At 36.5% G+C, this 15,579-nt stretch overlaps 1 protein-coding gene across 2 annotated transcripts in view; it reads right to left on the bottom strand.

Annotated features, from left to right (window-relative positions):
* The window catches only part of LDAH (lipid droplet associated hydrolase), a 107,084-nt gene that overhangs the window by 53,223 nt on the left and 38,282 nt on the right, over positions 1-15,579 (bottom strand). For both annotated transcript variants that reach the window (XM_058836254.1, XM_058836256.1), the window contains one exon: positions 8,552-8,721. In XM_058836254.1, the coding sequence (XP_058692237.1) occupies positions 8,552-8,721 (170 nt within the window). The remainder of the gene's footprint in view (positions 1-8,551; positions 8,722-15,579) is intronic.

The raw sequence follows: 15,579 nt of genomic DNA, 5'->3' as shown, positions 1-15,579 counted from the left end.
AGTGCCAGGTAAAAAGTCTGAACTGTACCAGCTGTCATTAAAGGTTGCAATTTAAATTATATTTATCGAGAACTGGGGTTTGTACCTTCCATCTCAGTAAAATACACTTGCAGTAGTCGTACTACTGTTTTAAAACGGAGCAGAAATTGAATTGAAGAAATTCAAGAAATTCTTGAAATTATTGAAAAATAATTTCAAGAACAATTAGGACTCAGTGAATTATGCTCCTTATACAAAATTATGCTTTGTTTTGGAATTTGAAATGGAGCAGAATGTGCTTAAAATTTCCCAATGACTAGAAATGTTGCAAAAAAATTATTAAAAACATCTTTTAATTACCATCAATTAATTAATTGATGTTAATTACATTAATTACAGGACTTCAAAGGTGATAAGTTTATTAAACACATTGTCCTTCCTGGACTTCTGTTTAAATGTATACTTTAATACTCAATTGCACATGAAAGAGCGAATTCCAGTGAGTTTTTTTCACAAAATGCCACAGATAAGTAGACTTGCATCCAAAGACCAGAAATCAAGTATGTCAAACACTTACACACTGAAACAAACAGAAAAGGAAGGGGACTTCTATTACATTTAATTTTGAAGACAACCTTAGTCATCAAGTTACAGTACAGATAGGCATTCCTAAGAAGAAATCTAGGGCTTGATTTAGTTCCCTAAACACAGGCTTACAGACACCGAACACATCCTCAGGTATCTGAAAAGATTAATGGTGGTACTGGCAAAAACTCCCCTAAAATAATCAGCAATCACAGAAATACTAAAAAGATATAGAAAAAAAAATCTCTGGTATTTGCCTGAACTTAATTCAACAGGGTACTAGAAATGCCCTCCATGCAGTGGATGCGCTATCTAAGCTCAGAGATCTAATAACTGTTTTGTGTCAAGTTTGTGGTTTTTTCTGATTCCTCTCACTCCTGCAGTGAACTCTTCAAATAGGATAAACCATTCTTGGGTAGAAACCGATGCAGCAGAAGCACCCCTAGACTTCACCATGAATCATGTGGAATGAACAAATGAACAATATGGCAGAGTAGGAAATATTTGTAATTAAAACCCTGTCCATCCTCAGTAACCTCTTTTAAAAAGTCCCAAGCTAAGTCCTTCCTCACTGCTCGAGCAACTGTACCATGTATAACACACGGAAAAAGCTGAAAAAGTAGCTCAACTTCTTTGCTGAGGGCTCAAGATTGGCAGTGAAATTCCATTTTAACACAGAGGTTCTAGGAACAGATATTGGTTACTAAAACTAAAGCTGCACTCAAAGCTGAGCTTGAAACTACATTTGCAAAGTCTATGTTCAAAAACTCCACAATGTCCCTTCACCTGCTCCTTTCATGAACAACTCTTCAATATCCTAACTGGCTGTGTTCTCCTTCACCTACTATTAAAACAGCATGAGAACTGCTAGATTTTTGGCTCTGTTGCCTTCTGTAAAAGCACATTGACAGCAATATAAAAACATTAAAAAATGTCAAGCTATGTGCAATGTATACCAATTTCCAATCGTTTGGTCCAATTCTCTGAAGAGATGACTCTCCGATTTTCAAGAGCTATGCACATACATCTGCAGAATTTCAAAAGATCTCCCCTCCCAGCATAAAATGTTCTTTGGGAAATCAGGCTTATGGAAGGGTGTTGAGTTCTTCTTAAAACATATGCCATAAATCCTAGTTGTTTTTGAAACTTACTTCTTGCTTTCGATTCCCTCATTTTTACACAATCATTTCAGTTAGTTATTACAATATGAATCTAAATTTCTGGAGATTCAAAATGACAAGATTTTATTAACAAATCTGTAAAAATTCACAGTACTTAGTAAATCCTGTTATTCTGCCATTTACCATTTTAACCATCTTTTTATTTTTAGCCCTTCATTTCCGCCTCATTCCCATGTTTTACTTTGGATTCCTGATGAATGATCACAGATTCCACTTTCCAGTTTATTTTTCTTTCTTTTCTGTTTGTACATTTGGCTACATTAATGTCTTTTAACTTCCTAGAAAAAATAATTTTTATAGGTGTATTAGAATTTTGATTACACACACTTGAAATCAGATGTTTCATTAGCAGTGAAATAAATATAGTATTATGAAAAAAAATCAAGTCTCTTGACATCAAAAGGATTGTTCTTAAGTTTTACCTCTTTGAATCATCACAGATGAAAATCTTACTTTTCATATTGTTTCTGTGTTTGAATAATAAACTAGTATATTAAACAAGGTGAGAGAAGTTGAAGCTTCAGTGAACATTATGAAAAAACCAGAATTTTTCACAGAAAATTTTGGGAACTAAGCTTTTTCTCAGGCCTTCTGATCACAGGCTTATGATCCAAACAAGGAAATCTCAGGTCAGTGTTGTTATTAACTCTGAATCCTCACTCATAAAAATGTGATCAATGTTAAAAACAGAAGCTGTTATTCATCTGCTTGTAATTACAAGCTGACAGATACAGTGTTGCTGATTCTGTCAAGCCTGTCTTTTAATTGCAAAAATTGTCACTTTACTATTTACTGATCTCATCTCATCCTCAACACTTCAGGACTGCAACTTTTCTTGTCTCAGGAGAGTACAGAACTATATGTAATCCAGTACTCCCCATAAAGATCTAGGATTAAGCAGGTGATACCTACCTGCTTCACCCACTTCAAAAACCACACAAGGTACACTATGGATACACATGGCAAACTGTTCAAAATTTAAACTTCCCTTATCACGTCTTACGTTGTATCACCTTCAACAGGGTTTATCTCTTTTCATTTTAAGTTTCTTGAATTTATTCTTTTGCATCCCTGAGACACTTCACATTCTTCTGTTTGGTGTATTACGAAGTGGGGTTGTCTGTGAAGTGATTTCTGGCAGACCTACACAGCACAAGGCAATGGACAGTGCCTGTTGCTACTGACAAATGCAGTGTCCATTGGGGGTTACACAGTAGAGCCCATCTGCCTGTTGACTGCTGCATTTTCTTACAGTTTACATTTTTAAAAGCTTTTGTTGTTTTTTTTTTAAGGGGAAAGGTAGAAAAGAATATAACTGGATCCCTCAGGGTTAGGGTCTGTCATCAAGCCAGTGAAAATAATGGTTGCTAGCCGTCTCTTGTGTGAGTTGACACTTTCAACCTCATTCCGCAGTTATTGACCTTTCACTGATGGTGTTTCCAAGGCTTGTTGAAATTTCAACTCCAAGCTTTTTATGACTGTCTCAGTCAAAAGTTAGTATTTCCTTTAAAAACCTTTGTTTGCCATGAACCATCTTTTTACTTTACAGCCTCCCACCCAAACAGAGAGGATATTTTATATTTGCATTAGGTTTTCATGTGAAGATTTTTTCATATTTTCTTTTTTAGGAAAAAAAAAGAAATTTTTCTACAAATCATTGTAGCAACTTCTTCAACGCTTAAAAGATACAGTATCTTATTTATTTTATTTGTTTAGATTTAACAAATCATCTGTACTAGTTCTCTTTTTTTCCAGGTGAGTGAGCTGCAGAATGTTTGCCTATGCCTCACACTCCTTTAGCTGCTTCACTGCCTGTTCCATCAGAATTATTGATACTGCCTGAAGCATCATCCAGAGCTGCAAGGTGGATTTTGCAGACTGTAATGTGTTAGCTGTCAAGTAAAACAGATTTAATTCCAATTGCTGTCTCAGACCGCCTGGGCTTCCTTGTATATGCATACAAAGACTTGATATACCAAGAACTGAGAGACCTGTCAAATCTCTCTCTCATAAAAATAATCCAACTCAGAGAACAACTTAAAGCATCCATAAAGTTAAATTAACACACTCATCTCAGTGAAGGCACCTGAACTTAGATTCATGTATAAATCTGTGCAAAATTGTGTCAAGAGTATATCTTTTCTTGCTTCCTCAACATGTAAAGTGGGATGAAGGTGGGTGTATACGAGCCTAATGCCGTTTGCTTGTTCTTTTAATATGTATTTCATTTCTATGGATGGATGGACTGAAGAAGAAAACTACACTAGACTCAGTTAAGTTTTATGTCATGGCCTAGAAATTCATAGCTCAATTAACAAGACAACCATTTATCTGAAATATGCACCAATTCCCTTGTGAAGTCTGCTAATAATAGCCATCTGTTTCTTTTCCTTGCATAATAATTTTACAAATATTGTCACTGGGTTTGTGTTACTGTACGTCTTTTACCCATTTTAATTTTTATGCTGATTTTTTTCAATTTTTCATTTAAGCCTGCAACGAAGAAGAAATCCATATATTTATTAATCCCTCTCTTTCTCTCTCAGTATATTTCTATAATATTCCTCTATTTTATGCAGTCTCACTGTACTTTTCAAAATATCTGAGACAAGCTTACTTTTGGAAATGGAGCATACAAGGTAGTTAAAAATATGCTTTGCTAAGCATATTTTATAATGGACAGTGAGACCATCAGAAGTTAATTTACCTAGACAACAGCTATATAAACTGACTTTTTTTGAAGTACCATGACAACTAATTTAGGTAATCAACATTGAAATTAGATGCTATTACATCTAGGAAACTTTCAATTATGGAATAAAAATTTTTATTCCTTTTTATCTCATGAGTGGTTGTATTTTCATCTTTTCTCTCTTTCCAAAAAGCACTAGAACTAGACAGAACCTGTTACATTGCCATCCTTTCAGAAGATGTTTTCTGTAATGGTGACACCACAAGTATTGGATTACATATTTAGGTTCTAATCTCAGCAAAACAGAAACTGAGTGTCACTGCTTTCATATATTCCTTGCTTCTTCTTTTAATCCTGCTGAAAAGATTCCCTGTTATCTTAAAGGTCAGACATGCTTAATAGTTCCTGTACTGTTAAAAAACTCCCTCTTTTAATCTTGCAATCTCACAGACCCTGTGGATTTCCAGTAATCCCAGAAGTAAAACGCTTTGGTTTCTTGAAGAAATACACGTTTAAAAACATGGGAGTTTTCTCTTTCCTAGCATTACGAAAGTGCTTTCCATATTCACAATCAAGTGTTCAACAACTGAAACTAAATAATCAGTATGTGCACAAAAATGATGCATCGGGGTTTCCAAATTAGGAATGTGTTTTATGCACAATTCTGAGCTCTGTATTTTTAGATATCATTTATGAAATCAACAAATTCCAGCAATACTCAATATTCCTTCACACCACTGAGACATAGTCACAACACATGAGTTTGATTTACATATTACAGAAATTTAATTTGCTTAAACTGATACTACTCAGAGGTTTTACACTCTTCCTCTTCAATGAATTTTACAGGAAGAGCAGTACTTACATTGTGCTCATTAACAAGAGTTAAGTTACTACCACAAAGGTGCTAGCTAGCATTTCAAAAGCATCACTGCAAATTACTGCTGTAAGAGATTGAATTTCACTAGCAAGTAAACTTGTTGATCTTTGATTAAATTAATGATCAAATGGAGTGTTTCAGGAAACACTCAATAGTGTCACCAGTAAAGTACAAGGAAATCCTCCAAGTAAGGATTTGCATTTTAGAAGATGTATTATATTTATGAGTCAGATGCATGTTACAACAACTGAGAAACTGATTTTGTCACTGAGCCTCGTTTTTCAGTTCTGCTGTCTGAATACAGAGCGAAAAAGATTATGAGGTTAAGAGCGAGTATCAAGGAAGCTGTACATTATTGCAGTTTTCTGTCTTCACAAAGTGAGGCTCATTGTTTTCCTTCCTGGTGCCAAAATTTTTTAGCAGTCTGGAAAAATCTGGATGTTCTACTTCTCACTGTCCCTAAAATCTGTGCCATAGCCCCACGCAGTTACAAGTATGGATGTAACCTGCGTGCCCTTCTCTACTAATCAGATTTGGTTAAAGGCATCGACCTAAAATTATGTTTGTGTTAATGGGTCCTCCTCAATGGAAGCCTCCCTGAGAGTCAATGGGAAAATAGGGATGGGTTCCAAAACTGAATTCATGCTGGAATAAACTGGCAATTCCTGTTTCGTTTATCTTAATTAAAGAGGAAAGCATTATCTCACACAAGTTTAAGAAAAAAAAACGCATTTACTTGCAGATCACAGGGACCCTAGATAGGAGCAGCATTTAGGTCCAGAGGAGGTCAGTAAAGCTGGTAAAGGGTCTAGATAACAAGTCTTATGAGAAGTGGCTGAGGTAGATGGGGATTCTTACAGAAGGAGGCTCAGGGGAGACCTCTGCAACTGAAAAAATGCTGCAGTGACATGGGGGTCAGTCTCTTTTGCTCTGTCTCAAGTGAAAACATAAAATGAAATGGCCTTAAATTGCACCAAGGGAGATTCAGATTAGTTATTAGAAATCCTTTTTTCACTGAAAGAGTGGTCAGGCATTGAAGTAATTTGCCCTGGGAGGTGGCGGAGGCCACACTATGGAAGTGTTGAAAAGGCATACTGGATAAGGCAGCTGGGGATATGGGTTAGGGGTGAATATGGTGCTCCTGGGTTGATGACTGAACTTGATGATCTTGAAGGTCACTTCCAACCTTGATGACTCTGTGAAAACTGACAGCCAAAGAGGAACCAAGGAGAGAGCAGGGGATATACTTCCTCCTTTGCATGCATGCTAAGGGAGGGACAATCTAGTCTGTAAGTGGTTGGACTACAGAAGAGCTTTAAATTGTGAAACAAAAATTTCTTCAGTGAAGTGGGGTCAGGCATTGGAACAGACTGCACAGAGAAGTGGTTGAATCACCATTCCTGGAAGTGTTCAAGAAACATGTGGATGTGGCACTGCGGGGATATGGTTTAGTGCTGAACACAGCAGTGCTGCATTAACAATTGGACTCAATGACCTTAGAGATCTTTCCCAAACTTAGCAATTCTGTGACTCTGTGATTCTAAAAATCAAATTTGCTAAACATACATTCCAAATATAAATGCTTACTGGATAATTTGAATAAAAAATACAACAAATTAACCTCTAACTCAGAATAATTAACTATAAACAATGAAAGGCTCTTAAAGCAGATAATTTTAAGACCAAATCCAAAATTCATATAATGAAAAAATATCACCAAGAACTACACAAATATAAAATCAAATGATCTAGCTACTAAAATACACATATGTGCTCTAAATCTTGTGGGAATCAAATATTCCAGTAAAAATAAAGGGAGAGATGGAAACACAAGTTTCTTATTATCACACTTCATATGTTATAAAACCTAAGAGTTAACTTATTTTTGGCAAAGGGACAAAGATTGCACAATACCCTGGCTTACACAAATATTTTCTATTGTTGAATGCATCTTAAATGTAGCTTGTCATATATTAACTTTATGCACACAGTGTACGATGAGATCTAAGAGTGTCCCAAAGATCCCTAAGTTTCAAAATACTGACAAAAAGCTGCCAGCATCCGGTGAACCAGGTGCAAAAATGTTACTCAAAAATTTATAGTTAAATTGAAAGCAGATAAAATCATTTGAGCAATAAAGACTATAGATTTTGACCCCCCAAAAGCTGGCACTTTTGAACAAACTAATGCATATGTTTTCTAGAATGCTTCTTTCTGAAAATATATAAGATTTCTCTCAAAAAGTATTCTTCTTAATAATCACAAAGTGAAATATGCCTGCGGGAATATATTAGGTTATCCTCATGTTTCACATTTTTAGTTCTTTTTTCCTTTAAAGGAAGAAAAAGTTAGATGTGCAGTGGAAATGGTTATGAAGCAGTAGATTTGCATATATTAACCACATACAGTACATTTATTAACCACAGGCATATATTAACCCCAGACTTCATGTCACCACTAACATGGCACTTCCTTCCACTGAAGATTTTATGAAGTAAAGGAAGAAGCAATGATTTAGCAAGAGTGAATGATTAAGAATAAAAATTCCCCATTCTCTATTTATCAGCCACTAACAGATTGAGGTATTACTGAGCACAGTTTGCCATTTACAGAGGGTAAGGATCCGGTCCTGCTTCAGCCTTCTTACTGCTTTACAGTGACAAAACAAAATGTTCAAATATACAGAACATGCAGTAACAGCTCTCTCTCTCACTGAGTTACACAAACTAAGACTGAGCTGCAGAAGCAGTGACATTTCTATTAAATTTTAAAATCAATGTCTTTCATAGTAGTATTGCTCACAGTTTATATTACTATTCATTCCCATACATTTTCCCATGTCTAAACAGCAATCTGTTCACCTCAAGATAAAAAAAACATTACAAAAATCACAACCAGTCTTAATTTTTGGTGTAAAACATATTGCAATTGCCAAATATCTAATCAGATATCAAAGGGATTTGCTTATAAATTACTTAAAGATGAAAACAAGGAAGTCATAAAGATATTTCTCACCATTATTATTATTTATATTCCAAGGGCATTAAAGATCCAAATTCAGACTCAGAATTATATCAATCTACTTCGTTATATGTTACTAGAATGAAGCTATATTTTTTTGGTTTTTGTGCACAGCAGAATAGTTTCCACAGGAAATACATGGCATTAACCATAGGCTGAGCACATGCACTGCTTTGCTAATAAAACAACTCCCATTCAAGAAGGTTCATGTACCTGAAGTTCTGATGCTCGTTTCATCATCTCCAGGGTGATGTAGCAACCAATAGAATGAGCAATCAGTATCAGTTTTATATCTTTTGATACATTCTTTTTGAGGAAGTTCAGCTTATGCTCTACTTGTCCATTAAGTCCAAAAACATCCTCTAGCTCCTTAATATCTGTGTCTGAAACATAAAAGAAAAGAAGTCCTTTGGTTCAGTGAAAGAAATTTCAGGCATGTCCTTTTTTCCCCCCACTTCTTTGTAGAGCACTGAAATAAAAATATGTATTAATTTTAAAAAGTCCAAATAAACCAAACACAAACAAAACTCCTCACCAGATCTAAAAATCTGGTTTTCATTTAGTTTTCAGTTACCATCACTGGAAAATACTGGCTGATAAATCACATACACAGGATGTAACACCTTATATGTATAGCTATATTCATATATGTATACCTATGTGTAGCTTGGAAACCAGCACAAGGTATGAAAACACATGGAGATTTCATAGCACATAATCCACTATTTTGATCTTCATTCAGAAGAAGACCAAGTTCAGGGTGTTGGATCACCTTAAATCAACCCAACTTTACATCTAGAGATCAGGACCTACAACAGCAATTCTGTCAAGGAATGAGTCCCTCCTCTCAGAAGACAAGCTACCATATACATCCTCATGTACTGCTAACCTTCAGATATTCAAAATCTCCTATCTTCAAGATGCACAAAAATGTCCCATGGAATGAGGAAAAACAGGAAATGCCTATGTGTGAACACAAACAAACACTAGCACCTACATAAAATATCCATGTTAATGCAGGTTCTTATAATTTTCAATTCAGCTGTAAAGAGAAAAGTCAAGTTAGAGCTTCATGGTACTGTACAATTCCATTCCTGTTTTTCCAAGGACCTTCTAAAGGAGCATGGACAATCCCTCAAGATGAGGACTTGGCTCCTTGCTTCCTGGCCAGTCAACAAGATCAACTGAACTGGTGTCTGTAAGAATACACAGCAATTCAGGCGTCTTTACCTTGCTTATGACATGCATCTGAAGTTCCCCAGTCTAAGGGGGTTCACAGACCTTTCATCTGCTAGAAAAGTGTTTTACCCTCTAAACCAAACACTAAATTAAGGGTACACCACTCCAGTTTATGCTGGGCTACTCTATTAACATGACTGTAAGAAGAAATATTAAGAAGAAGACGAATAAAAGAAAAGAGACAGAAAGAATGAAGGAACGTTTGCCCCTACCTTAACAGATGAGATGGAGTGGTACTAATATCACTTAATCTCTTAAATCTGTGCTATTATCTAAGGGTTCCGTTTCATACTACAGATTAAACCTCTGATCTTTTATGCTCCTTACAGGCTGACTTGCAGTGCAGTTTTAGCCTAAAGTAGGCTAAATCTCCTGGCAGTACAGTTTGGTCACACAATGAGGACCAGCTTGTCCCTGAGCCATGGTCCTACAGATGGGTCCTAGGTTCCTGGCAAAAGCCACTCACCTCTACCAACTCAGGAGCAGCTAACAGAGTGCACACAGCCCTAACTGTTTAACTTCCAACTTGGTGTCTTTTGATGAGCTCTGCAACAGTTCCAGTTGTGAAAAATAGATGTGGAATAAAGTGCCTATCAGGCAAAGACACTAATGATAAATACATTAAAAATACTGAAATGCATTGAAAAATTACTGTACAAGAAAGTCAGAATCACAGTTCAGATTGTTCTGTACCTGCTTGAGGAAAGTGGTAACAATGAGTTAACTGCCCATTACTGTGAACAGCATTTATCAAGTGATGGCTGTCAGTGATTTAATTCATAAATTTCATGGCAACTGGACAGCAACCTCAAATCATAGAGATTATTAACCCTGCTTCAGTGAAGTTATTGGGAGGTTGATAGTGACAAAACACATTGGTAGCCTAAGCGGGCTGGAACTACATCACCTGTTTGATCATGTGTATGAAACATAACCTTTAGAAGCAAAATAATTTCTCAAGATAGATCTTTTCTGAGTTTAAATAATTACCATCTAAGTCCCAACAAAGTTGTTCTTCTGTTAAACTACTATTTCTGCTAAAACTACCGATGATCATATCCCAGCAAAATTTAGAGCAAGTTACTCAAAACAAAAAAGGGTTTACCCAAACACACCCAAGGAATGCAAAATTAGATGAGCAGTGATATTTTGTTTATTAGGCTTTCTACATGTAATGAAAAACAAAGAGTTGGTCTACTTTCCAAAACCTTAAATAAAAGCCTAAGGCAAAAACATTGTTTTTAAATTTTGTTTCTATATTTAGCAAAAGCTTCCTTTCCTGCATTAAATGACACAGCAGCTCAGCCTCATGGAGGAATAGGTTGTCTATATCCCAAGTCTAATTACAGGTATATGTAACACGAAAAATGCCAGCATAATAGAAACATGATGGCCCATTGGATACAGCAACAAGTGAAAGAGTAAGTTATATTGAGTATATATGTATTACAACTTATATTGTAATATATATGTGTTGGTACCATATATAGTGTTGGGTTGAGTGAGTCAATTATCCCTTATAAACATTTTCTATCATTTCCATACTGTTTTACTGAGGCACTGCCATCTCAGTAGTTTATCAGCACATCTTTTATGTTTTACATTTAATTTCAACTCTTGAAAATAAGTGTTTTCAGCTTATTTTCCAGTTAAAACAAGGGAAAAGGAGGCAAAGTAGTTATATAAATCTTCTAGAGAACGTCTCATGGTTCACAAGACCTCCGGAAAGCAAAAAAGCAGGAAAGCAAGAAACAAGACATGGTTTTATTTGTATTATTGAGTCTCATGAGGTTAACGCTTTTCCGCACATGAGCTCAGCGTCTGCTAAAAGAGCTGCTGTAGACTGCTGCCATGAAATTAATGCACAGCACAGCAGAGACAGTCTAGGTCCATCTCAGTATTTTCCAAATTTAGATAACTATGTTAGACAAATACAGTAAATTAGTTAAGACATTACATACCTAATTTAATGTTTATTTACCTAATAAATAGAAGTGTAGACATTCTGGCCAACATACCCAAAGCTACTGACTTCAGCAGAAATGTGCCTGGTCAGAACCAGCTATGTTGTCAGAGCAAGAACCCTGAGGAAGGACATGGCTGGGGACTGCGAATAAAGTGTAAACAATGGCTTTTTCCTCCTTGCATTTGGCCAGACTTGAGAACACTCAACTCAAGCCTGTGCACCAGTGTTTCCTTAAGGTAGACAGGGAATGCTGGGCCTGCAGAAGCCATTTTTAACTGGATGGGTCAATTGTGATTGATGATGATCATGGACAGTCATTCTAATGTGGGCCAAATCACCCTCAGCACAGCCCTTCTCACACACTCAGAGCAAGGATGCCCTGATTCCCTTGGCTAGTGACCTGTGTTGCACACACACAGAACCTCTCTGAGGCTGCAAGTGAGTCCAGACAGCCAAGGCTGACCCCAGAGAGTCGTTTCAGCTGTTTAATACAACTTTTTCTTTTCTTCTGAAATAAGGGTTTATTGCCAAACTCAATCACCTTGGCACTATTCCTAGAGAAGCCACGCTGAGGAATGAGCATGCAGCGTGGGGTCTGGTAATCCCCATGCAAAACCCTCATCATGGACCAACCCCAGAGTCCTCAGGTGAAGCTCCTGTGTCACGTAACCCTGTACCAAAATAGTCATCCTATTTGACATCTGAATAAATATAAAATTGCCCACGCCTCATGTCACTTCATGCTCCCACAACACAAATGCTACACTTCCAATAGTCCAAAATGTGCAAGAGCTGGGCTGCGTCACGAGTCTGAAAGATTTATTTATTTATTTTACAGAATAAAACTGGCCAGGGATAATCCAAAATCAACATGAATTTCTTGGGTGGAGAAGCTTAAATGGGTTCTTTGTATAAGCAAACAGACTTGCACAAACACACTGGCAGTCAGCACTCCAATGGCTCTACATCAAAGAAGGGACCAGAGTGACTTCACCTCAGGTGTGGAATACATGCCATGGCTGAAGGAGAGCTCATTTAAGCAGTTTTCAGATAGTAGAAATTATATGACTTGTACTTTATGCTACAAACACCCCACCTGGGCCAAGACATGACTTTAAGACTTTACTTAACTGGTGTATTAAAAGAAATACTGTATTTCATTATTTTTTTTGGCAAAACTTTAATTTTCTGATGCGCTTTCTGAAAAACAAATGCGCCATCACTTTAATGAATCTCTTTTTCAAACCTCTGCTAAAACTACAGGCAGAACACAATGACAGATTAAAATAAAGGGTTTGCTCTAAGATTAGTCGACAAGGTAATCTTGCTAGGAAAGAGGACTTTGGTTTTTTCAGGAAATAACAGAGAATTGTGTTTGTTTTTCTGCTGTGCATGCAAGGGAAGTTCTTACGCAGAAAAAAAGCAGAGAAGTTATATGAGCAGACTTCAGGTTGCCAATTCATAAAAGTTAGCCTTTCATTATAAAGTCTGCTGAATCATAGACTTCTTTTTACTGGAAGATTCAAAAAGATACCGGAGGCTGGACCTTCTAACAGGACCTTCAAATTCCTACACGCCTTTGTACTGCACAAATTTCATAATCTTACATGTTCAAACTCCAAACTGCCATGGTCACAACAGGCGACTGAGTACTTGAGCTCAGTATATATGAACACCTGTTCACTTGTCATGGAGTGACTTTGAAGTATGTCCCAAGATCAGCTCATGAACAAGGCCTCCAAATAAGTTTGAATATACTTCTGAATAAGTACCATGAGGAAAGGTGAACTGCAATTACATATAATGAAGGAAAGGGAGGTAAAAACCACTGGTCTACCTGCACTGTATCTTCCTCTTCCATGGACTATTGACTCCTAAGAAGTGGTAGCAGGTTATCCAAGGAAAAACTTCAATAAATCACACCAAAAACACATCTGGTCATGAATCTTTAGAGCTGGACCTATTGCAGGCTAAGGACAAGTGTCTCCAGACTGAACTAGTGAGGTAGCTCAGGGACATATAAATTCCTCTGCTTCTCCACCAAATACCCCAAGTAAAATCAACATATTAGGCCAAGTATTTTAGACTTTACATACCACCTTCTTTTTCCACCACACATAAACAGACGCTGGTGGGAGGAGCAGTAGTTTTGACTGAATAACTTGTGTTTAGATGAAGCAACACCTGGAAATATTTTATCTTTTCCTTCATGCAGTGATAGGCAGAAATGACAACTGACCTACTTACATTAGCTGTTAAAGTGGTGTGCACAATATGAAGTCTAATTCTAGAAATAAAATAAGTAATTTGATTTTTTTTCTCATAGCAAAAGATAATAATTCCTCAAAATTGAACCATGCCATTTGAAAGTGTTTAAATAGAACTGTAAGTTTAAAAAAATGAGGCTTAAGATTTGTGGGTTTAGTATTGGCATCCCCTAAAGATATATTGCTAAAAGCCTGAATGTTTCACTCAGTCTTTCATTTGATTATCGAACCATGGATAATTTGTATCAGAAAGCAATAAAATGCCAAAGAAATAGGACAGAAACCCTGAAAGAACATTAAATAAATATTGAAGAACTCCTCCTGACACCAAGAACCAGGTCTTAAAGCATTGTGTTTTAGATTAACCCCTAGACCTTAGTCTGGCCGGAGCACCCTCAGGAACTGTTCATGCAACTGTTAAGATAAACACACCACTCATTAGTGTTTACTGGAGCAATTACTTTTTGTAAAGTTATCCTCCAAAAATAAATTACCATTTACTCAAGATACTGAAGTGGACATATGTATTATTTTCTTTACTAGAAAAATAACAAAGCCTTATTTTACAAATTGAACTACTGATTTCCTTTGCTTTCTACATACCTATTGCTTGGACACTTGTTTAACACCCAATATGTTTTTTAAAGGAAGCTGTATTATGATTAAATTAGTACAAGTGTAGTCTGACAGAATGAACTAATAAACATGACAAGTACTAAACCCCAGATTTTTATTAAAAGCATACAGGAGCACCATGAAGCTTTAAAATTATCTCTTAGAAACTGATTTTATTTTACATTCCCAGGCTTGCTTTCCTCTGCTCAGAATAACTATTATCAAATATTTATGAACTAACAGTACAAACTTTGAAAAAGAATTTTGTTGCTTGTCTCCAATTCTGGCACGGCAAACACCATTAAGAAGTGTTTTATTATGCAGCTCTACACCAGTCAACATCTCCATTGCAAGGACTTTAGTGGGCATAAAGCAAACGTAGTATGGGTGTGTTACATAATGTATATAGTAAAGTTTTCTGTATTTGAATGACTGCATTTTGCAGTCATTAGCTGTATGCTGCAGGAAGTGCAATCTCTAAGAATTCTCAGCATCGTATTATAAAGAGAGAAAACAAACAGTGAAACAAACTTACAAAAAACCCCCACACATTGCAGGGTACAAGCTAGAGACGCATCACTGTATAGGAGCAGATCTGAATTTCCAACATAAAATGACCTCAAGGAATAAAAAGCAAAGAGGTCTGAGTCCATGGGAATGTGATTGTTCAGGCTATTTGTTTTTTGTTTCTGGACACACTGAAGCCAAGTGCAAGGCTCTGTCACCAGCCATCCACACAAACAAAACTGCACACTTTAACAAATCTTACTTTTATACCAATTAACAATGGAAGAAAATCAAATTAACTATGTTCTGCACATCACCAAGAATGGGTAGATGTAGCACAGATGCAAAGAAAGGCCAGTAGAAATTGTGTGAGTATTTAAGGAAGAAAAAAATAGATGAGTATCACTTCCCAGGCATTGATTCCATTGGTTATGACAAATGAGGTGCTGCACCACAGTAGGCAAATCCAACAGTCACACCTATTGAAAACACCACTTCAAAACTTTGGGAAGTTTAAACAGATACAAACGGAGAAAGAAGGACTGAGAGCAAACAAGGCAGAGCCAGAGTTTGAAGCAGAGTAAGACAGCTGGCCAAGGAAGACAACCCATGTTATTTCACAGACAGGAAATAAATGAATTCTTTTC

The sequence above is a fragment of the Poecile atricapillus genome, chromosome 3 (assembly GCF_030490865.1).
Source record: "Poecile atricapillus isolate bPoeAtr1 chromosome 3, bPoeAtr1.hap1, whole genome shotgun sequence".
NCBI lineage: Eukaryota > Metazoa > Chordata > Aves > Passeriformes > Paridae > Poecile > Poecile atricapillus.
This window is presented reverse-complemented; position numbering and strand designations above follow the sequence as displayed.